The 26,473-nt window shown below is 41.0% G+C and overlaps 1 protein-coding gene across 1 annotated transcript; it reads right to left on the minus strand.

Moving 5' to 3' along the window:
- Positions 1 to 639: 639 nt before the first annotated feature.
- itga3b (integrin, alpha 3b) lies at positions 640 to 26,012 on the minus strand. The gene is made up of 26 exons (XM_072374003.1): positions 25,696 to 26,012; positions 12,054 to 12,181; positions 10,669 to 10,751; positions 10,005 to 10,242; positions 8,967 to 9,065; positions 8,563 to 8,767; positions 7,879 to 8,072; positions 7,517 to 7,605; positions 7,290 to 7,426; positions 7,034 to 7,120; positions 6,876 to 6,943; positions 6,603 to 6,745; positions 6,295 to 6,441; positions 6,090 to 6,187; positions 5,642 to 5,810; positions 5,349 to 5,417; positions 5,172 to 5,251; positions 4,874 to 4,951; positions 4,642 to 4,744; positions 4,163 to 4,336; positions 2,463 to 2,597; positions 1,873 to 1,986; positions 1,644 to 1,742; positions 1,433 to 1,558; positions 1,071 to 1,226; positions 640 to 734 (listed from the first exon to the last, which is right to left on the minus strand). Exons 1-25 carry the CDS (start codon positions 25,869 to 25,871, stop codon positions 1,116 to 1,118), a joined length of 3,150 nt encoding a protein of 1,049 aa, XP_072230104.1. The 5' UTR covers positions 25,872 to 26,012; the 3' UTR covers positions 640 to 734; positions 1,071 to 1,115.
- Positions 26,013 to 26,473: the final 461 nt, after the last annotated feature.

Here is a 26,473-nt window from a genome sequence, read left to right on the forward strand (position 1 = left end):
CTTGCCCAACACTGACGAGGACATTCAAATAAAGATGCTTCTTCACTAGTAACAGAGTCGACATACTCTTTAAGTGCACACTGAAACTGACCTCCAAAATGTCTAATGTTCAAATGCTTAAAAACCCTTAATCACTGAGCGAAAAGTCATGTCTGACGACTGGGCAGAAGTGACACAAAATCGCAAATTGAGAAGAAAAAAAAATCTACCAATTAGAAAAGACGTTGCGTAGAGACGAAAATGAGAAAAAATTAAATCTTTGCCCAGTGAACTCGGACAAAAATGGAAAGAGATGGAAAATATACATGCAGGCACCAGGTTCAGTCCATTAATACCTACAACGCTGTAAAACAATTCACAATTTACTCTTGAATGCTACCCAAATTCCAAATGTACAACTCTGCATTCAACAAAAATACAATCTCTTTCAGTATATTGCACAAAAAAAGTTTAGGAAGTCTACCCAAAAAAAAAAAAAGTCAGAAAAGAACACATTATCCACAGCTGGTCCCAGTGTTCAGTGTTTGGCCCCGGTGGCCTTGAGTGGTTTCAAAGTTAAAGCAAAGGTCTCAGTAGTAGTGCTGCATCTCTGTCCAGCTGGTGATCCAATACTTCTTCTGTGGCTCCTCAGGCTGAAATCCCAGATTCAACTGATAGCGCTCAGCCCTGCGAATTTTCACCCCCTGGTACTTTGGCATTATCCGGTAGTAGATGGCTCGCTTGAAGAATCCGTGCTAGCAGGAAAACAGACAGAGGATAGTCACATTAAAGGTACGCAGCAGCAGCAGCGGGAGAAATGGGATTAATAACAGAGCAGATTTAGGATTTTGAGGCTGTGGAAAGATAACAGAGAAAGCCACAAAGTCCCACTGAGTTGGATGGAAGGAAAGTTAACAATTAAAAGTTGTAAAGTGGTCAGGAGCACAATGTATAGGATTTGCCTGAGAGGAAACCAGAAAAAGAATGTCATTTCAGAAGAAGCGAAAGGACAGAAAGTAAAGTGGTAGTCACACCCGAAGCTTGTCATTATTAGTATCCATGAAAAAATCCATCTGAGGGGTTGTTTTTACCCAAAAGCCACAAAGGTATGTGCTGTCGGGGGACACATGGGAGTCTTAGTAGTCCTCAGTCAGCCTCTCTGTCTCAGAGGGCTGGATCTTCATCTCAGCCTTCTGGGCCTTGGCCTCATACATCTCCCTCCTGCTGGCCCTCTGGAAGAAGCCACACTGGGGGTGGAGGAGGAGTAGGAGGGTGCATGAAGGAGGGTGAGGTTAGACTAATGGCTCAATATGGAGGTTAAACATCAGTCAAATGAGTGTGTCAGCAGTTTCCACATGATCCAGAGAAGATGTTTGTCGCGACAACATTTGGAGAGATTCATGCTCAAAGCATGTCAATCTACAAGAGTGAAACCAGTGCAGCGTAGCCTCACCTTCCACATTATAAGAATAATGATTCCAAGTAGCAGAATTCCTGCTACGGCGGCTGAGATGATGATCCACAGGGGAAGTTCATAAGGTGTCTCCACCCCCGCTTCCGGGTCAATTTCTACTGTGAACTTCAAGAAAGGTGGAGAAAGTCAAGGTAAATCATCATCGCTACCATCGTCATCAGCATGATTGTAAACATCATCATCACGTTACCATGGTGGTCTGACTCTTCATCTTGATGGTCGATTTGTCTGTAATGAGCTTCAGCGTGGCTTGACCTTTGACTGTAACTCTCAGTGCGTTGGAATAGTCCTGTTGGAGCGCAAACACAACATCCAAACATTTTGAAAAGAGGTAAAAGGTGACAGAGCCCATATACACTGTTTCACACCAAAAAAAAAAGAGTGTGTGGTGTTTGCGTGGATGTAGCTGGTGGGGTAACCTCAAGCATTGTACTGTTCCACAGGCGGGATCGGACGTAGATCTCGGCTGAATTCGACAGGTTGAGCAGTGGACAGGTAAACGTAACACAGTTTGCTGTCCCCTGGGAGCATTCCTACCAGACACAACGACAAAAGACAAAACATAGATGGTTATTGTGCTTCGCTTCTGCGAAATTTGTTTGCAAGACTTTTAAAAAAACTGACTTTTTAAAAACGGGCTTTGTGAAGCATAACTATGAATCAGACACTATGCAGATGTGTTTCATCGTGACGTCCTTAAGTTTAGGGAAAGAAAGGATGGACTGCAAATGAGTCATTCCGTATAAACTTTTTGTTTTTGTGAGCACCCGTGATTAACTTCTATTTGAAAACAACATCTAGTAACATTACTTTATCACCTTGGATAATACTCTCTTGCGCTTGTTCAGCATCTGGTCAAATTTGTGATATCACTGTTAAAAATAACATGACAGACATGTCAACTAATAAGTGGTTGTATTTCTTTTATTTTTTTGGAGCTACAACTGTGGACATATGTCTGTTGAGCAGAACAGGGTAAATGTGAAAACTCTGATCTGCAATTGCTTACCAACAGGTAGGACTCCTTGCGATGTGCGAGCAGTGTGATGGCTGCCTGTGGCTCAGTTATATGGCGCTGGATCGTTTCTTCAGCATCCCCCTCTAAAGCCTGCCGTTTTGTACGCTTGGATATGTCCTCTGACAGCTGGAGGATGAGAGAGGAAGGAGGGGAAATTAAAGGAGGAAGACAGAGACATGACATCAGAGGACTGGTGGTAATTACTGGTTATGATAAAGACTTTACCAAACTCTTCTCAAAATAGCAAGTGTCATTTCCACTGTCTAAATGTGGGCTGCGCACATTGTGAGTTTCTATTTGGGGCTTTGTGAGGTTTGTATGTGGCAACACAGCTTTCTTTTTGTTTGTTTTTCCCCCCCAAAAAAATGTATTTTTGAACAGTGGTTTGGCTCTGAGACCATTTTAACGCCGCTTACCACTTACATTTATTCATAGGGCTCAGACTGCTTAATTTACATGATGTCAGGAGGAATTACACCATGTGCATTGTGAACTCACAGACTCAGTGTCAGTAAGGTTAAAGTAAATTTAGATGACAACAATAAAATGAATGCAGTATTACACTATTTTTTTTAGCTCTAAGAGTGGTCAAACTTTAGTTCTTCAGCCGTACTTACTCTTCAATGCTAATGAGCTAATGTTAGCATGCTCACTTACTGAACAATTAAGGTAAATGTGGTAATCACACCTGCTAAACATCAGCATGGTCTCTATAAAGCATTTAAGCATGCCACTATACTGAAGAACGAGCTCTCATAACAGCTAACTTAGCGTATTTCAGATAAAGCCTTTCATTTAGACAGCAACTATTTTTGGTCCAGGATTTGAGATTAACAACCACCAAGGGCGACAAAATGAAGGGTTTGGTGGATAAATAAACTGGGGTCACCGTGTCTACCATGACGTCAGTGAAAATAATTGAGAGCAGCTTGGCTTTTTTCGTCCTCAAGGCATGCCGATGCAAATAGCACGTTAAAGTGCAACAATGCACAAACTTCATATACAGAACTGTTTTAAAATCCAAAAAAACCCTGAAATCGGTCATTTGTTCATTTGTTTCTACCTTCATTTGACAGACACAAGTCCAAAGAAACTGTTTTTTTTCCAGTGTCTTTGCCAACCAACTTAATCGAATTTAGAAAATTTGAAGAACTCTAGAAATTCATGTTTGTAACACATAAAAAAACGAATGAGCACGTTTGCCACTGCGCTGCAACCTTCTCTCACTCAAATCCTAATTACACTTCAAATAAGGGTTCAAACCAATGAACAAACTTCAGTTGTACAATTTTTTATTATTTCTAGACTTTTCTGCAAATGGAAATTTCAATTCATAATGGTGCTTTATATTAAAAATGTTATCAATCTCATTTACCTATAATAGTCCCTTTGAAGTGGTGTTGCTGAATTTGCATAGTAATGGGCCAGAAAGTTCATTTTGGACCCCAACAACCTCTCATCTAAAATCAAACCTCATTTTAGGATATTTGTGATTTATTTGCTGCAGCTATTTATTCACAATGTGCGTGTTCAGAAGTAGTTTGGACTTTACAGGTTACCTAAAAGCCTGAACTATCTTTCCAAGTGTAAAAAAATATTTGAATATAACCTTGACCAACAAAGCAATTAAAGACACTCCTGTGGAAAATTCAATATTTAGGCTCCAAAACAGAGACCAAAAAGAACCTTACACTTAGGTTACGCTCGTTGACAACATTAGGAGGGTTACATTCCATTTCTGATTCCCCCTTCACAACGATCTTTGTCAGGTACAGCAGCCACTTGCCGTTGGCTGCCTCAAAGGGCCACTCAAACTCCACAGCTAGGTTGCCCAAGTCTCCCAGCGGTTGTCCTCTCATGTTCACCTGGTGGCAAAAGTGGTCAGCAGTGCAAAATGGGACAGAGCGTAAGCAGAAATTACAATCTGGTTTAAAATAAGAGTCAGAAGTTCACTGTGACTCCTAAACATCACCCACCCCTGGTCATGCTCACACCACAAACCACGGCTCACTTAACAATCCCTTCACCACACAATATTAAACTTCTGAAGTTTTTGGCTTCAAAGACAGGGTGTGGCCGAGAGAAACGTGGGTGAGTAGCACACACATTATAGATGAAATACACAGTCCTGGAGGTCTAACATGGTGTCTGAGCTGTGTAGGTGACTCACATTGAAGGTGAACTCCACCAGACTGCCCACGTCACTGGTGTTGACCATAGCTGACTCGCCCAGCACTGTCCCGCCAAATTTTGTTCGCACCAGCTGTCTCACACTAAGCAAGGTGAGAGTTAAGCAACATCTTAAGTATATATGTGAAGAGCAGTGTGATGAGCACTCTAGTCTGCATGCTGTTTCTGTGCTCTGTTCTGTACAGTATGTACAGTACGTCATGAGGACTCACATGGAGAAGGATGGGGCAATGGTAGTTTCTATCAGCAAGCCCACCGCCACAGGCCTCAGGTCACTCTGCTCACTAAGACTGAAGAAATTAACTTTATTACGAAATTCTCTGCAAGAGTAATATCTAGTCATTAAAGACTGTGAGTCACAGTGGAAAGAAAACATCAGTAATGCCACTGAAACTCAAATTCAAACTAGCTCCTGAAACACAGCAAAGTCTTACAGACAGTCGTAATTCCCTGTTTCGCTCTATGGAAAATACAAATGACAATACGCGTAAAACAGCACTAAGTTCTTACGTTGATAGAAGCAGCTGAGACTCGACCTCGTTTGTGTACAGGTCAATGCCTGATGTCTCCAGCCTAAGCTTCAAAGACACCTAAAAATGACAGCAGGCAAATGAGAGGTGCGGCAAGCCAACCGACAAAAATGACAAATTTAAAATCTGCACGATAAAATCATTTGCTCAAACCCACCTTTTTGTTGGCTCTTAGTGGATTCCCCAGCTCACAAATGACTGCACCATCAAAAGTGCAATCCACATTCTAAAGACACAAACGACATATCAAAACGAGTAAAGAAACAGACACTAGACATGCATGTACTAGCAACTATGAGCCAACAGTGCAGCATGTACTTCTCGGACAATTGGAGCTATTTTACATCCTTGTGATAATTAGAATACAGGGGAAAAAAGTGTTTTTGACACATGAATCATGAAAATGAAAGATTTCAGTCTTAATAATCTGCTGCCCTCCAGTGGACGTACCGCAGATCTGACAGCAGAATATTTCAGAGCTTTAGGGATGGTGATGTTGAGCATCGCCTGGTGGGCGTCCTCAGCAGGTCTCACGGACGAATGAAAGTTGGTCACCTCTACCAGGAGCTTAAGTATCTTCAGTTGGCTGTTGAACTGGAGAACCTGTAAACTGCCCCGCCTGAGCACAGGGGATATGTTACCTTTTTCATTTCATGACTTAATATTTTAATTCCTAAAACTTGGAAAATGGCAACTGTTAGTTGGATAAAAAACAGGGGAAAAAACAATCCTGGCTCTATCTAAGAAATTGTCTAACTGTTTTATGAATCTTCAAAATGTGTTTTACAAAAATGTATTTTTTTGAATGGCAGCTGTCTCTAAAAATGGCTTCGTACGTCTCAGACTGTAAAACATTCGTTGGCTAAAGTGGGCTCGATTGTGCAGAATGTAAGTTCACCTGGGGTAAGGCTTATCTTTTTGATCAACAAACTGGGCGGTCAGCTGCAGGTTACTGGTGCATTTGTTGTCGAAGCCGCAATCCTTCTGAAAGTCAATCTGCAGGAAAAATAAAACAAATGACATCATATCACTCCTCAGAGGGGGACCGTCTCCTTCTGGATGCATAATCATCACCACCTCCAAGCTGTTATACCACTCTGTACCTGCGTTTTTTGGGTGAGTTTCTGCTCCTGACTCAGAACTGGGAAGGAGTCCAGGTTCTGCAGGGACTGTCTGGCTTTAGGTTTTTGTGGGTGTAGTGACATGTTGAGGGAAAAGACCACCGGCTCCAGTTTATCCCTCACGGATTTCTGTCGATTCATACACGAGTTTTATTCAAATCTAAATGACTACTTGGCAAATCATTAAATCAGCCTGTCACATAAAATCAATGTTCATTCCAGTCACAAAACAAAAAAAAAACCCTTATAAATGTGCAAATCCGCTATCAGTGTTTAGGGTGAGACCTTACCACAACAATCAGTTTCAGTTTATGACAGACGGATTTTGAAGATGGCAGGCTCAGGGATCCAGAGTGCGTGTCATCATCATTCTGGAAAAGGACACGAGGGCTTCTCCTCCTCTCCATGTCGGCCACCACCGTGTAGTCCACGGCTTCACAAAACACAAACCAGCAAGAAACGTTACGGAGCAATTCGTACGTTCAGTAAACCGGAAAGAAGACATGTGGGGATCTGTTGAATAGCCAGTAGAAGAGCTTTTATTTGGAAAACACTCAGCTTACTGATATTTTTCTTGAAGTCCTTCTTTCCGTTGCTTTGAGTGAAAGACATACACACAGTAAGTGTGAGGCTGTGAAGAAAAAACAGAGAGTAATAATCAAATAATCAATTAAAACTGTAAAAAAACTGTAAAAATGAGACACTCTATCAGACATCTCACCATGGCTTATTTTCAGCACACTGATTAGGATCCACGATCTTGGGCTCTGCAGTGAAGGTTTTAGTTAAGTGGATGACTGGTCGAGCTCTGAAAACATTCAAGCATGGACATATGTAAACTCAAACATAAACTATAAAACATTTTACTGCATGGGCAGAGGCCTCTGAATATGTTCGAGAGCTTACATTGCTCAGGAACGGAGTTGCTTTAATTTTCTCTACAACAATGACACTTATTTTATTTAACTTATTGCTACCTGAGCAGGGCTATGCGGTCGTCAAGAGAGCCGACCAAAATGTCCGGATAACTGTTGCCATCTGTGTCCATCCCTCCATTGATGGAGTAGCCGAAGGTCTTGAATTTGCCATTATCCAACGACTTACCCTCAATCACCTGCAGAGGGCAGTAGTGACACATGGGTTTCCAACACAGAGGTCCAGATAAGAACAAACTGCCTATGACAAAGTTAAACAATGATGCTACCTGACTGGGTTGCTGTGATATTCCCTTTTTACTTCCCATCCATATGAAGACTTTTCCTGTTTCATGGAATGGCGCTCCCACGGCAAAATCTGCAGACAGATAACAGAGCATTTCAAAGAAGTGCGAGCTGCTGATAATAAAAGGAGGGAAGCTTATGTGAAGAATTTCCTAGTAGTTTCCCCATCTGTAATTAAAACATACATAGAAACTCTTTGAGTGGAACGCTGGAATTAAGCAGCATTCTGGGAATGACATTTTCTTCCCTTGTTTTTTAACTTTGAAAACGTCTGTTACTCGCAGGTTCAGCTGAACATCGTTCATCACATCTAAGTGTAAAACAAATGTTGTGTTCAGAGTCACACCTTGGAATCCATCTTGGTTGACATCACCGATGGCCGCAACTGCAATCCCAAACCCAGATTCGTATGGACCCTTCAGCACCACAGTGGCAGTTTTCTGGAAAGATCCATTCTCATTCATGAAAATGTACACCGCTCCTCCCTGATTCTCCACCCGGTCGAAGTAAAATGGAGCGCCCACAATCAGGTCATTCCAACTGGGATAGTCAAGAGACACATCCAAAAATAGATTGAAATGTATAAGTTGTGTATACATGTATAGATATCAACTCTCTCAGTACACCAGTGTATCACATTCTCTGTGTAACAGTTCAGCTCATCCACGCAGAGCACTGGATGGACAGCGAGCTCAATACGCAGATGCAGTCGATCCTTTGCCACATGCAAAATACTTTTGTTTTTTTCTGTGTGTGGGTTTGGTAGAAGAAGCTTGTGTTTGCACTATGACATTACTGTGATGTCTCTCAAACAGGAGAAAGACCATGTCTGATTCCTGCTACTGGTTTTCCATGGTTTTCTGATTAGATTCCCTGACCAAATTTGCATTTGCATAATTGTCTTGCAATGCCAGGCTGATTCCCAACATGTGCAATATGGAGTAATTCAAAACATGCTACGTATCAGCAAAAAAATACATTTTTTCTATGCTCAATTTCCCACAGTTACGCTATCCGAGTAGAAACGCACTCATCGTTGTTGAGGTCGGTGGCTGCCAGGCTGTTGCCAAAGTGCGAACCCACTTGTTCACCGGGAATGATTTGTACAAGATCAATTTTGCTCTGACTCTTTTTCCCAAATATCACAGAGCCAGTGGCGTTGTCCCTGGGAGCCCCCGTCACGACTGTGTAGTCATCATAGCTCAGCAATTTCTGCTTGTCAAGAACTGAATAACCTGTGGAAGAAAGCATTTGAGCATTTGAGTTTTATTTGCTACGTAGTCCTTCTTAAGAGATTATAAACCATTCTGAATGCCACAAATAAAATCTGGGTGAAGGTTGTCTAGCTGTATAAGTCAAAGATTGCAATCAACTGAATACCACGACCTCACCCTTCTCTTTCAGTCATGAAGTAAAGCTTTAGAAAATATTCACCCATGTAAATGTTTCGTCTGTTCAGTCGGTCGAAACTTCTACTGGAACGGTCCCAGTATTCCGTTGGATCTGGATTTCTCCAGATTGCATGAACATTTCCTTTAAAACAAAGCAGAACAAGTCAATGGATATGTCGGCGCCATTATGTGGGGAGCAAAGAAATTTAAAATTTTACTGAAACTACAGCAACATAGGAAAGAGGGAATTTCTGAAATGAGACAATGTGCATGAGTGTTGAAATTAGTTTTCATATGCTTTTAAAACTGGAGCAAAAACAATGTGACACAACACCAAGTGGACCAATTTTAGTTATTCAAATCTGCCACAATGTGAAGTTACATTTCTTACATAAGTCCATGTCAGGCCCCAGAGAAACTATGCTGAGGTTTCAGGTTGCGGTACACAGCTAAGTCGTATGCCCCAAGTTTACCGTTGTCATTGTGTGATGGCATCCTCCAATTTATCATCCACTAGTTAATTTCTTTCAAGTGGACTGGTAAGTTATCACATGTATTACTGTTTTGCAGTTTATTACTTTTTTCCAGCTCTTTACATCCATTTACTTCTCTCCCACTCAGTTTTTCACATATTCCCACATATTTTCTTCTCTACAAAGAAGCTACATTTGTCCTAAAAGTCTCAAGATCTGTTGGTAGTTGCTCTTTTTGAAAGAAAAAATGAATGGGGTGAAAAGAAGCCAGATTGGGTGACAAATCTGCCACACTGGCATCGCTGCTCTATGCCAGTCTTTGAATCTGCTACTGTTTCCTTGTCTTCTTCTGCAGCAGACCGCACACTACGGTGACTCATACCCCACCTAGTGGTACAAAGTGTTATTACAGTAAAATACGGCCCGTCCCCCAAGTTTCTAAACTGTATCACAACTGTATAGTAGACAGGGTTTTTCTATATGACATCATAGGTATTGTTTGACCCTTTTTTTTGGTATTTAATTCTGTTTTGATGTTTTTTTTTTCTTATTTCCAATGTAGAGCACCTTTAAATGAAAATATTTGCTGTTCTCTCATCAGTCCTCACCTTGCCATGTGTAGCTGCCGGTGGCGCCCATGTAGACATCGGTGTCTGTCATGCCACCTGAGATGCCCATATTGCACATGCCCTCGCCGTTGAAGTCTTCTGAGGGATTACAGACCTCATAAGTGTCTGTCTGCCAGGTATCACTGGAGTTAAAGCTCAGATCGTTGCTCCTTATGTAACACCTTCCTATCATCTGCCGCTGGCCCTTGACGACCTTCACATAGCGGTGCCCACATGCCTGCACACCAGAGTGACACAAGAGTGAGCATCTTGGGACTATGTAGCTGCTTTAGCTGCATGTGTCATTGTATAAAAGTGAGCGTAATGTTTTGTAATATTGCAACAAAAATGTTTTCTTCTCTGCTGCGCAGTGCACACAGTGTGTAAAACACATGGTTTACAGTAAAAACTAAGATAATTACTGTACCACTATTCCGAATTGCACAATGCAAACAATGTCCTCTGAAGGCAGCTATATCATAAAATATTGTAATTTGTGAGCATGATAGCAGTTCTTGTCTTGTCTAACAAACTGTAAGACTGAAAATGAACAGGGTAACACCTCACCAGCATTCCCTTAATGCTTACTGTTACAGTGTAGCTAATATTGTGTGTCACCTGTGGACAGCACTGATTAACGGAGTGAAAAAGGGTGTCATCTCACCAGCACGCGTCCTGTCGGCTCGTCCCTCTGACTGGCCACTGTCACACCCAACCACATGCCCTCCACAATCTCTGATTCACTTGCTGTGAATGTGCGATATGGATGAGAAGTTAATGAGAACGTTTTAAATTGCTAGCAGGTTTGCACTGACTACAAGCTGTTGGTATGCACATTTATTCCTACTGTCTATATCATCTTTGTGTTTGTTTTTTTGCCATGATGTAAAACATGCACCGTTACATAGTTTGGTCTTTATTTGAAAGATTAGACCATCTTTAGGTCCAAATTTTTACCAGATCAAACCAGCATATGTTTAACAGTCATATTAGCTAAATAAACAGCATGATAACGGAGAGTGTAGTTACTGGAAAACTGAACCAATCAGTGCTATTCATTCAGCCTTTTTCATGCCCTGACACATATTAACCACAAAAATGTGCTGTGACTGATCAACAATCATGAACAATCGTGTCAGTCTATCCTTACTGTAAAAACTAAGCAAGATGACTATAAATGTTCCACTTCACATGAGGAAAATCGTCTTCATTATCTGAACGTATTACAGCTTCACACATGAGGGGCTGGTTAATTCAGCATGGAGAGGGCAATGTGAACACGTTGTTGTTATGTCTGCTGTGGGTCTTAGGACAGCTTTAGCAAGAGATAAACTGTGATACCAGCAGACTTATCTTGTCTGTGGGCACAACACATGTTTTTTTTTTTCAAAGCAAGAAAGGAAAAAACTCAACAGACAAAGGCAATCAGATGGAGAGAGACAATCTGACTACGATGCTTAACTTATTTGACTCAAGTTTAAGGAAGTTCACTAATGAACCATATGAGAGTCTGAGTGCGACACATTTATTTTTGGCATGTTATTTAGACATGATACCTCAAGCTGACCGGCCTCCATGCTCCTTGGTCAAGACCATCTCAACAACCACTAGATGCTTTGCTTTGAAATAATACAAAATCCCCAGATTGATCTGGGTTCAGATTTTCTGAAGCAGAAAAAAAATGCATTTTTCATACTGCTATACCTGAAACTTTCTTATGGACCTCGTGCACTCTACTGCCACCAATAGGCTGGAGGAGGAGGTGCACAAATGCAAATTACTTTACCCCATACACTCAGCATTAAGATCTGTGATACTTTTTCTTGCATCAACTTGAGTTTCAAGGAAACTATTATGCCAAAAAAAACCCAAAACAATATTTTCAGTCTTCCCATAAATAGAACAAATGATCTGTAGATGTCTTCAAAAAGCATCAGCCCATCATATCATATCTGCTCCATCTATTGACACCAAACTTCCTGAACTTTGTATTCCCCTGCTGAATACCACAGCTAGAAATCGCATCAAAAAGCTTTACATCAGGCTTACTTGTGGTGACCAGATCCATCCTGGAGCAGTCTGCGGAGTCTGTGGTGATGGGACAGGAATAAACAGCACCTGTTTCATTGACATTTTTTAGAGAATTAGATTTCTCCTTGGGTGCTCCGACAAGAAGCCTGCACACACACAGAGGGACACAGAGAAAGAGAAAGAAAAAACACTTCAGATAATATCAGAGCTGTGTGAAGTTGTCAGACAACACAAAGCAGAGACAACACTTCCAGTCTAGACACAGAAAACATATCCTGCAGCCTCATGCTCATGTGCTTTTATTTTAATATGCACTTTTTTCCAAGATGCATTTAATTGGACAGTCTGCCCTAATAAAGCACACCTGAGACACTGAGTGTGTATTCACTTTCACTGCTTCACTCTAAAAACCCAGCCAGTTCAGGTGACCTTTAGAAATAAAACGAGATAAAAAGAGAGGAGAGTGAAGCAGTCAAAGCATGACCCATGTCACACACACACAAAGACACAGACAACCTGGCGGTGATTGAGCTGAACTTTTTGTCCACACACACACACACTCCTTACATCTGAACCTTTTAACACATCAATGAACCAGAGAGTGATGGCACCTCTCCAAGGCTCTGTGACGCAACACACTAAGGCGCTGAGGCATACGATTTATTAGCACCCTTGTTTACAACGTGTGAGTGAGTGACATACAACCCTTTGTACGGTGTCCAGAAATAAAAGCAGAGTCGAATAGCTTCATTTCAATATATAATTCCTCTCATTTCTGTCTCAGAAAGCTGAAAAGAGAAGCTTCCGAATGAGGAAACGAGAACCAGAAGCCGGTTCAATGCTGACACAGAATTACTACCATTGTGGTGATCATTGAAAAGCGGAATGTGAGATACTTCTCTTACATAAGCCGATAGTGCAGAATAAAAAAAAACACAATGGGTGCTGGACACAATGGACCGATATGCCTTCAACTCAGAATGTCTCCCACAGGGCACACCTACAGGTTTTCTTTCTTTACAAACACAGCGAGACTGTGCAACACACTCTTCTACCTATGCCCTCTTTTACTTATACATAGCCATTGATTAGCAACATGTCCCTGTTAGTACTGGTAAGCTTATCATGAGCACATCACAAGAGCCTAAACAATATTTTCTCTTTGATGTGTCACCTGAACTTGGAGAGTCTCAGACAAGTTGTTTCTTTGCGTAGAAATTAGTCACGTGTGAAGGCCTCCACGACCAATTTCTAGATTGAATTACCTCATTACCTTGTTTGAGACTTTTCCAACTGGAGACAAAACATCTTGTCTAAGCCCAGAGGATGTAGCACACATTACACCATGATGTCTCTTTACAATAACCAGCCAGGTGTAGCGTATACAGAAGGGAAAGATCTCTCATATTTTTAGAATGCAGCAAAGTCCTCAGATCAACATTGTCGTCTGAAACAAGAACTTATCTCTTCTAGCTGCTGCCATATGGACAATGTCAGTAATAAATCAAATTTCTTTTCCAGGGTGATGAAAACCAGGAAGAGCCAAAATGGCCTCTGTGGACCTGCAGTTTCCAACAGAGAGGGAGGAAGAGGCCTTGGTTCAGGTAATCTTCCACATTCCACAGAGATTTGAAGCAGTGAACGGGAGTGACAGAAACGTCCTAAAACGAGCACGTTGAGACCCATTCTTTAGAATACATCTATTTGCGTGTGTGTGAGATGTCTTGTGCACCATTACATAGCACAGAAATCATGAACCTATGAGAAACAGATGTGTTCCTTTCTGCTGACATGACTTGTTTTCCTGCTTTTGTATTTTTCATTTTCGGCAGTTAAAAAGTCACCCAAAGTGTTGTTTTTTTGCTGTGAGCAGTACACAGTGTATCAAAAACAGTGCTTTTCAAGGTTAGCAACTTTTATGGGAAAAAAACAACCAAGCCACACATTGCCGCATGGAGGATTATCCAGCGCATTTAGAAAGAGAGAGACTTTGGAAAAAAACAGAGACCAGTTGAAGTGAACTTTGCTCTCACTCCAGGGAAATTCTGAAGAAATGGGGCACAGTCTGTTAATCTTAGCTGGGAGAGTTCTCCTTACCGCAAACCAGTCAGAAAGCTTATCCACCCTCACTAAGCGTGCAACTGGGAACATTTCCGCACACAGTTAAGTCGAGCATCAGTTACAGCTCACTCAGGCTTTTTAACTGGACTACAGTCTTTATCTCAGTATAGAAGCATAGGAGAAGAATTGATTTACCGACCAAAGTATGCTCAACTCTGCTACACAAAGTTGCTATATGTTCCCCTTCAGCTTGTTCATACAGGGCTTTTTTACGGTAAACCTATAGCAGCCAAAACGACTGACTAACAATTTTGTTGTTGGCAAATTAGTATCAGGTTGAACAATGAATTTGGACTCCATAATTACTTTAAGCTTTACGAGGGGTGTGAAAATATCCCCAGTTCACGAGACGAGACACGATATTGGGTTCACGGGAACGAGACAAGATGAGATTTTAAGAAAACTACAATGACAAAATATATGACTGGACCAACAGACATTTGCACATGCATTTTACATGCATGATGTAAACATGGGCTTTTAATAAACTTCTTCTTCCACAAATTGAAACAAAAATTTATAAAAGTTAAAATAAAATAAAATGTTTCTTTCTTTTTTTCAAGTGCAAAACCAAATCAAAGTTCTACTCTGTCAATACAGAGTGCAAATAGTGCACACAGAGCCTAACCAAGTATGTTGCTGACAACTGGCAACTTATCAGTCACTCTACTGCCATTTATCCGCCGGGTACCCAAAATGCTGCCAAACAAACGATTTGAAAGTGGCGGGGGCATCTTCAATGGGGATACCGGTATTTTCCGACATCATTCTGCCTGCTTGCTGCTTCCCCTCCTTCTCCTCCCCTTCTTCTTTTCCTTCTCCTTCTTTAGGTTCTGGCAGGCTAGACGTAGCAAAGGTGCATTACTGCCCCCACAGGTCATAAATAGAAGTTTGGATAGCTCACAAAGCTCGCGAGACAGATTTTTAACGTGAAGAGAAATATATCGGCAAGTTTAATCTCGTGGCACGAGATCTCGTCACACCCCTATTAATGCCGATCTTATCTTGTGTTTTTTGCTTTCTATTACCCTTGGCCTGCCTTCCTTTAATTGTATGGTTTATTGTGAAGCACTTTGGTCAGCATTGTTGATGTTATAAATAACGAAGTGCTTTATAAATAATCACAAAACAGCTTTAAGAGTCTTATCTTGACAAGAAAAAGAAATTCCAAATTGTTGAGCTACTCCTTTAGATAAACTGCACCTGGTATCGTAATCACCATGAATGCATTAAGGAGAATGATTGCGATAAAATAGACAACACAGTATAATTGTGCCATCCTTCACATTGCTCTTTCCAAACGCCAGCTTTCAAAGCCTGTGTGTGGTTTCAAAGCCTTGCTCAACCAGCACTGAAATGAAACAAACCTGAGTAACCAAAAGCTGACATGGCCATGGCAGCACACCTAATTTTCCATCCTGTTCCAACTGCAACAATGTGTGCTCTCCCCAATCTCCTTCTCTGCTCATCACCTCCTCATAAACAGGCTGTGAAAGGAAAGGAGGGCAGCCGGCAGCCACATTCCTGTTCTGAAGACATGTTGAAATTTGCCCTTTCTGCCCAACAAGTGATTGAAATGACTGGCTAAAGCAAACATTTACTATGGCAAACACACCCAGCTAAGCTAAGTGTGGCTGCATTTTTAACATTGGGAGCAATAAAATCCCAGAAGAGGGAGTTTGATTAACTACTGTATATGACTATCACTGGTGTTAAGTTAAATAAAAAAGCAAAGACTATCCATCTCACGAGGTTTTGTTAGTTTTAGTAAACGAATTTTAAACAAATAGCTTTTTGAAATCAATTAAAACTCAGAGATGATTTCCCATGGTTTTTGCCCCACACCTGACTATTCATGACTCACAATAACGGCAACAACAGTGAAACCAGGAAATCCAACATAATTAAAGATGACTGAATCCTCTTGGATGACATTTCCGCTCCAACCCATAAGCTTTAAGATTAACATGGAGACACAAGGGGGACTGCTGCCTCATTTAGGCTACATTCCTTTTCATGTGGATGCAGTCTGAAGACATGAGACATGATTCTGTAACTGGTACAAAGCTCGTCACCTTTTCTAGCCTTTGCCTTACATTTCAAGAGGTGTATGAGCAAGTAACTGAAACTCTGATAAAGAGACCAAATTGGAAGAGGGAACCGTGAGTCAGACCAAACGCAAAGAGGGAACTTTCAGCTTCTAACACATTGTATTAATATAGAAGGCATGCTGGAGCATTATACCTGCTGTGAATGTGTGTGAGTATGTCGACCTTACTTAAGAGGTCGATCACCTTCAAGAGAAGACTCAGAGCTGCCTGTTTGTCACAGGGTGTGGTTGCAGCCCTGGGGCTGAAGAAAAAGAAGGAAACTTACAGATTCATGTTAACAGAACCCCAGGGCCTGTTTTATCACAAATAGGCATGCAGAAGTCATGAGAAATCAAATGACTGTATTTATTTCATCCATCTTTCCACCGATTTCATCCCTTCTGCAATCCTGTAGGACCGAGCAGACAAACGCTGTGGGCAGATTTGCAAACAGAGGCCCGGGGTGTTTTTGTTGCTTAAACTTGCCGTGATTCTGCTCTGCACATTCTCTGATCTTCAGTTTAATATATAAGGCTTCGGTTGACTTTTGCCAAACCCAAATGAGTAAAAATGGGATAGGATTGGTGAAAATTATTAGCTTCAAAGAGCCTCAATGAAAGTATTGTATGATTTTTGGTGATGATCGACAATTAATATTTCGTTTTTAACTGTCTCCACTAGATGCTGTTTAGACATTTTGAAAAACATAGAGGCTACTTCTGCAGGATTTGATACTCGGGTAACCAGTGAAACTCAATATATTCTGGCTACCCTAAAATGGTTGTCCAGAAAGTAAAAAGCCTTCTTGCTGAAGTAAATCTGGGATTTTAGATGTACCTTGTTGAAGAACAAAAGCGCTAACAATAAATAATAAGGTTTTAACAAAAAAAAATAGCAAATAAATAACAAAATAAGTACAGGCAAGGGGCAAATTCACAAGGTGATATCAATCCTCACCTGTTATGCTGAAGTAATGCAAGAATACGTGCTCATCCTCAGTGTTTTCAGCTTAACATAAAGCACTACAGGAAAAGGCATATTGATTACAGCAAAACATTGCCACTTAGGCTCACTAAGCAAATAAATGGAGATAATATTGAAGGGGGTGACTCAATTTACAGATTGAATTAAGCAAGAGGCAAGGAGGAGACCAGGCCTTGAGATCTTTTTACGCCGCTGTAACTTCAGTGAAAGACAAGAGGACAGTTAATATGACAGACATGATGCGTTTGATGGTGCTGATGGTGAGAGGGCATACTGTCACGTGATGGAAGCGTGTGCCAGTGACTGTGTTACAACCCTGATACATCCAGTTCATTGCACTTTCAGGAAACGTTCCCAATTCAATATGTGCAAGTGAGCATGAACATTGCTATCAGATCATTCAGCAAGCACACATAGTTGTGCACAGCCTCAACAGATGTCTGCACGTACAGAACGTGGTTAACAGATTCATCATCTCTAGTGAGACATTTACAGCCTGCAGACAGTCAAAAAGTGTTGGTCAAACAGACCAAACTTCCCTTTTATTTCAAACGGTTTCAGAACATCAGTTAAGTCTTAATATACACTGTAAACTATGCAGTGTATATTCGGAAATTAACTGTGGCACACCACAGAGGTTCCAGAGGTTGTTAACCGGTAAGGGAAACAGAAACACAACCGATACTTTAAAAAAATGCTACATTGTCACCTCCTTTTTAGATTTCTATGGGCTCAGTTAACATTTGTTTTTAACATTCACTTTCCTGTCACATTTGTCTGGGCTTACTGACAGGTCCTGAAGTTCAGTGCTAAGATGAAAAACAAGCCCTCTTGCTTCTGTCAAGTCTTTTCATGCAAAATTTTAAACAAAGAGAGATTAAGCAGGCAAAGAATGGCAAAGGATAGGTTTTTGATGGAAACAAAATGCAGTGTATACAATAATTACATTGCGTTTAATAGTATAAAACATCTGCCTGCACCCTTTACACAGACACCACACGGCAGTTCAGCTAGACAAACATCCTGTTTGAAGACCACCATCTGCCTTTGGTGAAACAGTAACAAAAGAGCAAACTCGTTCAGATCCAGTCTTATAAATCAAACATGGCAGGCCACCCTTGACAATAGACTAATTCACTTTTCATTAGCAACACGTAAAAACCTTGTCTGACAAGGACACTGTTATTTTGGTTTATGTCTGTAGGTTGTAGGTCGGCGAGCTTTAACCACACTGTCTCTGCTATCAATGATGTCAGACCGCTAATCTTATGCAGACTCTTGCTACACATGATTTACATACTCACGCAAACATACTAAATGCCAAAGTGACATGTAGAAATACACACAAATGTGTGCATACAAGCAGGAACACACATTGGCATTGACTTACATAGCTGGACTGCGCCTGAATGCATGTTTCTGAATGCATGTGACGACCCCACCTCACCAGTGCACATCATGCAGTCAGAACTCACGCGAAACTCAGAGTATCAGTGGCACTTTTTCCATTAACATTTTGACCCTGGAAGTGAGAGGGGAGAGGACAGGGTGGGGGGTACAGGTGGACAGCTACACAGATATAATGGAGCTGACAGCAGCACTGTTAGCGTGCCTGCTTAGTGCCAAATGATCTCACATATTACTCATATACCAGTAAATGTCATGCAGGTGTGCCTTAAACATTTGCTTTTACCAGCTGAGGTTTGGAAAGCTTCCAACTACAGATTTCTCTGTGATATATTTAACTTAGTTTTGACATTTTTTTTTCAATTCTAAATATTTAATGTACTTACGAGGATATACACCACAAATTACTGCACACACCTACTTCCCCAGACACATACTGATGTAAACCGATACCCCAATATCATTCACCTCTTCAAAGATGAGAAATGGCACGAAGAGGGAAGGGTATTGAAGCATATAGTTTTTCCAGCTGCAGGTAGCCCTCATTAGCCCGGAGGCCAGTCACACCAGCTCCTTTTCCATGCTGTTGGGGGACATTTGTACAGCCATGAGAAATAGGGGGATCTCTTACAATCTTGTTAAGAGAGAAACAGTTTTCACTGCGGGTGTTTTCACTGAAAGCCCTGACAATGAAAAGCTCCACTGTGGAGATTAGCAGGAGGCTTTGGATCCTGGTGGAATCCATTTCAACAAGTTATGAGAAGTAATCACTCACACTGCTGCTGTGCAAGAGGCAACTCATGCCATTATAAGCTTGTAAGATACAGTAAATAAGATACCTTAAAGATTAGGACCAGTCACCATGGACAAACCTGCACTTAGCTTTAGCGTGGTCTGGCTGCTTTAACCCAATTATGACCTACAAAAGTGTTTGTTTCAAATTTGTATTTTGTTAAATGTCCTTTATAGAAGTGTAATTGTAAATTATCGATCTAAAAGAGTTAAAAACCAATCGACCCTTTGGATACAATCGTGATCCATTAGAACTACGTTTGACTTTCTTTGAAATGCTCTAAATTTGATTTCTCTTCAATTTACTTCTGGCTTGCCCTCATGTAAAAAAGAAAATCAGGAACTAATGGACAACATAGAGTTGTTATCCAGCGATATTGTTAGCGATATAATGTAGCATCACATTTATGCCCTAATAGACCTACATTAGAGACAAAGACCAATAGCATTTGTATACAAAGGAATGTTGGATCCTTGCCAAGTGTATATCCATCATTCACATTATGAAAGGAGTCTATTCTTACAGTATCTACACTGGAGTCATTAAAGATGCAATATGCAGGATACGTAGAACTTCTAAAAGGGGTTACTTTTATTTTGAAAAAACATGCAGAAGCACATGCTCAAAATCACAGTTTAATGGTTTGTTTGTTTCTACCACTTTTAAATAACTTTAGCCCACTTCAGAACTCTTTGATTCCTGTGTCACAAAGACACCTGAGGAACTGGAGTTCATATCTAACATCTCCAGAAGTTGGTGAGGCACTGAAACGATCCAATAATAAAGCAGCACTATGATCAGGTAGATCAATGCGAGCCTTGCTTTATGCCGAGAGTCCTCATTACAGCCTGATGGTGGTGGACGGGGGGAGGGAAAGAAGAGTACAACAAGGAGGGCTAGGCTAATAACATACCATTTCAAGTCAGCTCCCCCGTTAATCCTGCTTTTCACGTTGCTAACCGGGAACTTCAGCCATTTGTGTTTTCACTGAGCGCGTTTACAAGATGCAATAAAAAACTGAATTAGTCAGGCCAAAACTAAACTGAAAAAGCGCATATGAACACAGAAGTTGGACCAAAATCTTACGAAATCAAATCTCTCAAAGCTGCACAAACACATCCAGTTTAAGTGGTAAGGGGTCGAATTACTCTTGCATGTACATACTCAAATGTTCTTAGGTGCTCCCCATATACTTGACAGTTACTGTCTAGTACAGAAGAAGGACAAGCTAGTAACAACAAAGAAAAAAATCACAAGCGATAGTGTGTATTTTTTGGTAAAAACAGAAATATGCAAGTGTATAAATACAATAGATCTGAATTCGCAGCAACACAGTCAAAGCAACTACGACTGAAAAGCACAATTAGTCAATGACTAGGAGACAACTAGTGGTCACTTAATAGATTTAAAGACTGCCATTCTGCAACAAAAACATGATTCAAACCACACAAGTATCTTAAGAACAATAATAATGCAGTGATTTAAGCTAAATGTACAGTGATCTGCCACAGAGAGTGGAAGCAAGCAGAGTGTCTTTACCATTTTCTCACACAGGCCATAGCGTTTCAGCATCGAAAATTTTAGCATGCTTAGAGCAAAAACTCAATTCCCCTCCAGCGCGAGTATGCTGGGACAAGAACTGTGGTCCAATTAAATGTTGAATTGATCAAATACACTTTAATGCGATCAACAACACACCAGAAAAAGAAATGTATCGAGAGTAATCTGGAGTTTTGCAAACACTTTTCTAATCATAGAAATGATTAAATTATTGATATTACTATTGTCATTAAACTGGTTGTTTTGTGATCATAATTTCTATTATTTCAATCTTACTGCCTGACCACTGCAGCCCCCAGAGTCTCTCAACCAATTACCAACATTAGCCAGTGTAGCAAATGTTGCTTTTTACACCAAGCTGAGATTAAAAGGTACACACCAGTCATTGTAACGGAAGTACTGACTGATTAATGTCAACCAAAACTTACCACACTGTTGTTATTAGGAACAGAGTCCTCTCTGTTAATATTCTTGACCCCTTTTCCCAGAACATCTTGGTGCTGAATAAAGGGAATGCTTGTGTTTACTGCAATGAGCTTTGATCCCACTATTGTTGGAATAGCCAAGAACAGAGCAGGTTCTTCCCAATGCCCTAGACATGGTTGTCTAATTGTTGTTACATATAAAAGTAAAAGAAAATTTGTACGGTTCTTACCATAGCTTGCTTTCCAACAGAAACATATTGCAGTAATGACACCATATATACTTCTGATACCTGCCTGGATTTGTGTGCACTGCTTGTGTCCATATAAATGAGAGAAAAAAATAAGCGTAAAATCACATGGCTCAGTGAAAACTCATACTACACTGTGAAAATTAGTTGCCAAGCCGCTACTCAACACAGTTAAGAAGACAAACGTTTGGAGGCATCCTTCAAGTGCACAGCAGAGAGAGTGTTTTTAACTTTATTGTATTTCTAGTGCAACTACTTCCAAATATTAACTTTAAATCTAAATGGGGAGTATTCAGTTTCTGTACCATACACCCTTTTGTATAATTCCATCAAACTCTAAGAGGTTTAAAGAAAGGCAGAACATGTTCTAACTGAACATCAGTTCAGTATACAGCAACATACCAATTCAATTTGCAGCTCACAGCAGAGAAGGGACGGCCCCATCAAATCAAACGGCTGACTTTCATGGCTTCAGGCTACTGAAGTCAGACAGGGATGAGCTAAGCAAGCAAAGGCACTTCGGCTGCCATTAAATATTCATCAGTCTTAAAAAAAAATTATACGACTTTTCTCAGCTCTAAGAAATTCCCCTTTTGAGAAAAAAAGGCATCTTTACTGCTGAACGATGAACAGAAAGAATTTCCAGCTTTGAGGTTTATGTGTTCTCTAACAATCCGCTGATCATTATTCTTACTCTTGCCTTGTCTCAACCTGAAACCTGGCAGGTTGCAACTGTGCACAGAAGGGTAATACATTCCAAGCATACCATGGAGTTAGGGGACTGGAAGAGCCAATAGGTGGCCAGCTGACTGCCCAGTGCCTCCTCCCTGCCACACAAAAAAAAACCTTCTCAGGAAAAAATATCTTTGAGACCTTAAAAAGGTGATTGAAAGACAAAGATGGTAGGTATGGAAACAGCCAGGACACATTGGCCTCAGGTAGCTTTGAGATTGTTCAGGTGCAGTCCTACCCCAACAATAACCTATCTCCCCACACGGTATAATTTTCCTAAGCTCAGCCATGAAACATGGCTAGAGTCAAACTAATTGGATAATGGCCTACATCTTTTCGAGCGGTTAAGGAAAAACTTTACTACTGGACTGGGAGTGGAAACTCTCGTCTTGACTTTCATCCTGGATCCTGTCTGAGTCACAGATGCGCAAAACACAGCCACCGTAAATATTGTACATGTTATGACTGGTTGATATGCCTAGTTGTGCACTTGGCAAATGTTCACACTACAATTAATTCTGGTGACGAGGAAACGGCTCAGAGGAGCAGCAAGACAGATCCTAGCCTGTAAAAGATGACCCAGAGGAAACGGATTGCACTGCAAATCAAACGCAGCTCAAACATCTGCGACGCTATAGCAACATATTTTACGCTGAAGGCGAGATGAAACAGTCAAATGAACACTGGTACTGCAACTGAAAAGTGCATGAAATACTTCTGTTATTCTGTGACAAAGCTAAACCAGGTTTCCTCCTCATCAAATGTTTTGTGTCAAAAAGTGTTTTTATGTCCTCTTTAGGACTAAACTAAATGATCAGTTTAGGATTTACATTCACGTACCTTTTTGAAACACATTAGCTAAGACAATTCATACCAATCTCTGCACAAGCGTATAGGGTAAAAAGCCACAAAGAGACATGGGTTAGCTTAGCATGAAAGCTAATAAGAGGGAGAGCCGGCAAAATTAGATGAATTGTTGTTTTTGTTAACTTTACAGTGACCATAGTCAAGTCTAACTCCGATTGGGTCCCATCATTAAGTTAATTTATCCGCAAGTGTTGTTTAAATACTTCCAGACACTTTTCTGCACTCCTGTCTTAGCCATCTTAAGTTTAATTCCCCACCATAGCTTGTAAATACTGTAAACTTTAAGACGTACCACAGAAATCGCTGTTGCTGTTCGTAAACACATCATTCAAACTACACCAGTTGTGGCTGGTTCAGTCAGTGGCATATTTGCGAGCTGATGTGGTAAAGCAAACTTGAGGAAGGATGTAGAATGAGGGCAAAGAACAGCGAATCAAAGAAAGAATGTCTGATAGTTTCACTACAGTCACGTTTTACAAAAAAACAAACATCCTAACACAGGAGCAAGGAAAAACAGTCTACATACAGTATGTATGTAACAACATAATCTACATATATGGAAAAAAATAAGGAAAAGCATAATAAGACCTTTTAATAATATATATTCTATAAAAATGAGATAGGCCTAAACGTTGCTTACTATGTACAAAGTACAACTAGCGACAGACAAGTCTTTTCCCAACTTTCTCCTTAGAATCAAGCTGTCTCATAACGTTGTGGTCCCTCTTTTTGGTTGCAGGTGGTGACTACTTCTCTGGGACACATGCCACATCATATGCCAGCTGGACACTTCTGTTCTATTAACTGGGGGATTCCACATAGCACACATCAGTCTCCCACTCTGAGAGATAAGACTGATAAGCCTTGCACTGAGAGTCACTGCACTGCTGACACGACAGAGGAAGTAGGCTATGGTTTACAATTTTCAGCCCGCATTACTCTTCAAAGCAGGACACAGATACAGATAACAGCAAGTTATGAATATGCTGTGTGATCATGGATGCGGAAGGATGAGGAGGCCACTGTAATTGGCAGAGTGAAATCCTACACCAAACAATGATACAGTATGAGGAGCTGTCATTAAAGACATTGTTTAGGAAGTCAGGATAGTTGTGTTATGTACATTTATGTCCCGGAACTTTCAGCTCGGCCTTTACTCTCACGTAAATCCTTCAAAGCACTTTTAAGTCCACATGAGCGTTTAGGTCCTGGTAATAACCTGCAGTTGTGACAGGCCAGTGAACACTTTTAGGAGGAAACACAAACCCACTTGTGTTGGTGGAAATTATACTCCCTTCTTCCAATTAAACATCGATTTTTCGCATTTCTTTGCTGCATGCAACATGTCGCAGGCGTCAGTTAAAGTTAATTCTCACTATTACCAAATAAGCTACTATACTATGTTAAATGTAAATGGAATTGGAATCCATTGATAGCAAATAATTTTAACACTGTATCCCAAAGGCAACACATCAAATGTAATCAAGGGGCATTCCATATTAATGGAATAAATCTTATTTAGATGATGTTTTTTAACTATTTGCCCACACTGTCTTTTGCAGAATGCTACACCCTATCACATGCTTATACCTGGCAGCCCGTTGGATGCTCACATGATGTTCAACGACGTTTCGGACATGCTTCAAAAGCTTTTCAATGCTCCACCAGGTGCATTTTTGTAACATCTCTCACGTTTTGCAGTCTTTTTGTTTCCCCAGCTCTATTTTCTTTTTATACCATAAACAGAAGTTTATTTTGCATACCCTAACATAGATCTACTATACAATTCCTGCATTGCAACCACTTTATAGGCCACAGCTCAGTACAGTTCACTGGTCCAGATGTTTCACCAGAGGCTATTTAATAGAAAAAGCCACGTGACAAGCACTGTATATATACATCAATTTTCTAATCTTTTTAAAAACAACAATACTTGATCGGTAAGTGGTTACTGCAGTGCCTCCAAGAGTCACCGGACTCCTATCGGACAATATATTTGTGTAAAAGAGCAACAGCCGACTATATTGCTCCTGATCTCGTGCCCGTCAACTTTCTACGGCACAAATATAGGAACCGATGCCTTGATTATGGTCTATTACAATCAGTTTAAGGCTGCTTAAACACATGTTTCAATGAAAACTGCTCTGAGGTGCAGGTTGCTGCTTTGAGAAGACAAAGAAGTGTATAATCCGAACGAATCAAGCGGAAACCCGTGGAGTCAAGAACCGAGCGACAGGTGTTAAACACGCTGAGCCCATAATGTGCGCTGTGGCGAGTTTTAGCGCAGGTAAGTGTGCGCAATCGACCTTTCCGAGGTGGATAAAATGGTTGATTTCGTGCGGTTGTGAGTTGCACGTTTGACTGCGGACACAGTTTAAGCCCCAAATAAGAGAGAAGTAGAATTTCCAACAACATGCGCATCTGAAAACTTACAGGTATTGTCTGGAGCCCTTCGTCTGTTCGTGCAAAGCAACAGAGAATCCGAAGAAGCTGCCTTTGGTTTTGCCCTCCTTGATCACAGGAAACTGTTCATCTATATTAAATCCACTGCAGGTTTTCAGTCCGTGGTACACGGCCAAAACAGCGCAGACTAAGAGTCTGAGAGACATGTTTGAGCTGTTTTTTCTTCTCAAGTGCAGTCGGCGTCTATCCCTCAGGTCTCCGAGCAGCGTGAGTCTGCCACGCCGCCCCTCGCTGTGAGCTCCAACAGGTAGGCTGCTGCTTCACAGAGACCTCCCTATTGAAAGCCGCCTGTACCCCCTACGCGTTGGTGTCTCCCTCCCGGTTCGTTTAGCCTCTCACCCCCCCCCCCCCCCCCGCGCGCTCCTTCCCTCCCTAACTACATTTCACTTACTGTTAGTCTGTCACAGAGCACAAAAGTTTGAAAAGAAAAGAAAAGAAAACTTCTCAGGAAAATTTCTTAAAGCTGATTTCCAAACAAGACCTGGAATTGTAAAGAAAATTAGGCATGTGTTCCCCAACATAAAATTATTCAGGATTGCCATAATAGACAGTTTACTGTGAATAACAGTCAGTCATAAAACAGCAAGACACTGCAGAATGTTTTGACTGATTTTTTCATGAGACATTTTGAGCGGGAGGGACTACGAGTCTCGGTCCTCTTGAACCCGTTTTCTATTAGATGCATGGCCTTTCCTCACATGAGCACTCTTGTGACAGGAATCCTCTGCCCTGCTTCACTGCCTATCGC

The sequence above is a fragment of the Leuresthes tenuis genome, unplaced genomic scaffold (genome assembly GCF_036924035.1).
Source record: "Leuresthes tenuis unplaced genomic scaffold, fLeuTen1.0.hap1 SCAF_20, whole genome shotgun sequence".
Classification (NCBI taxonomy): domain Eukaryota; kingdom Metazoa; phylum Chordata; class Actinopteri; order Atheriniformes; family Atherinopsidae; genus Leuresthes; species Leuresthes tenuis.

Bases quoted from the DNA above. Each gene is read 5' to 3' on its own strand.
- itga3b (XM_072374003.1), bottom strand. From the start codon at position 25,871: ATGTCTCTCAGACTCTTAGTCTGCGCTGTTTTGGCCGTGTACCACGGA. The intron at 5,418-5,641 runs GTACGTCCACTG...TTGTGTCTTTAG, and splicing joins ATTCTGCTGTCAGATCTGCG to AATGTGGATTGCACTTTTGA. The intron at 1,559-1,643 runs GTAACGTGATGA...CCTTTCTTGAAG, and splicing joins TGAAGAGTCAGACCACCATG to TTCACAGTAGAAATTGACCC.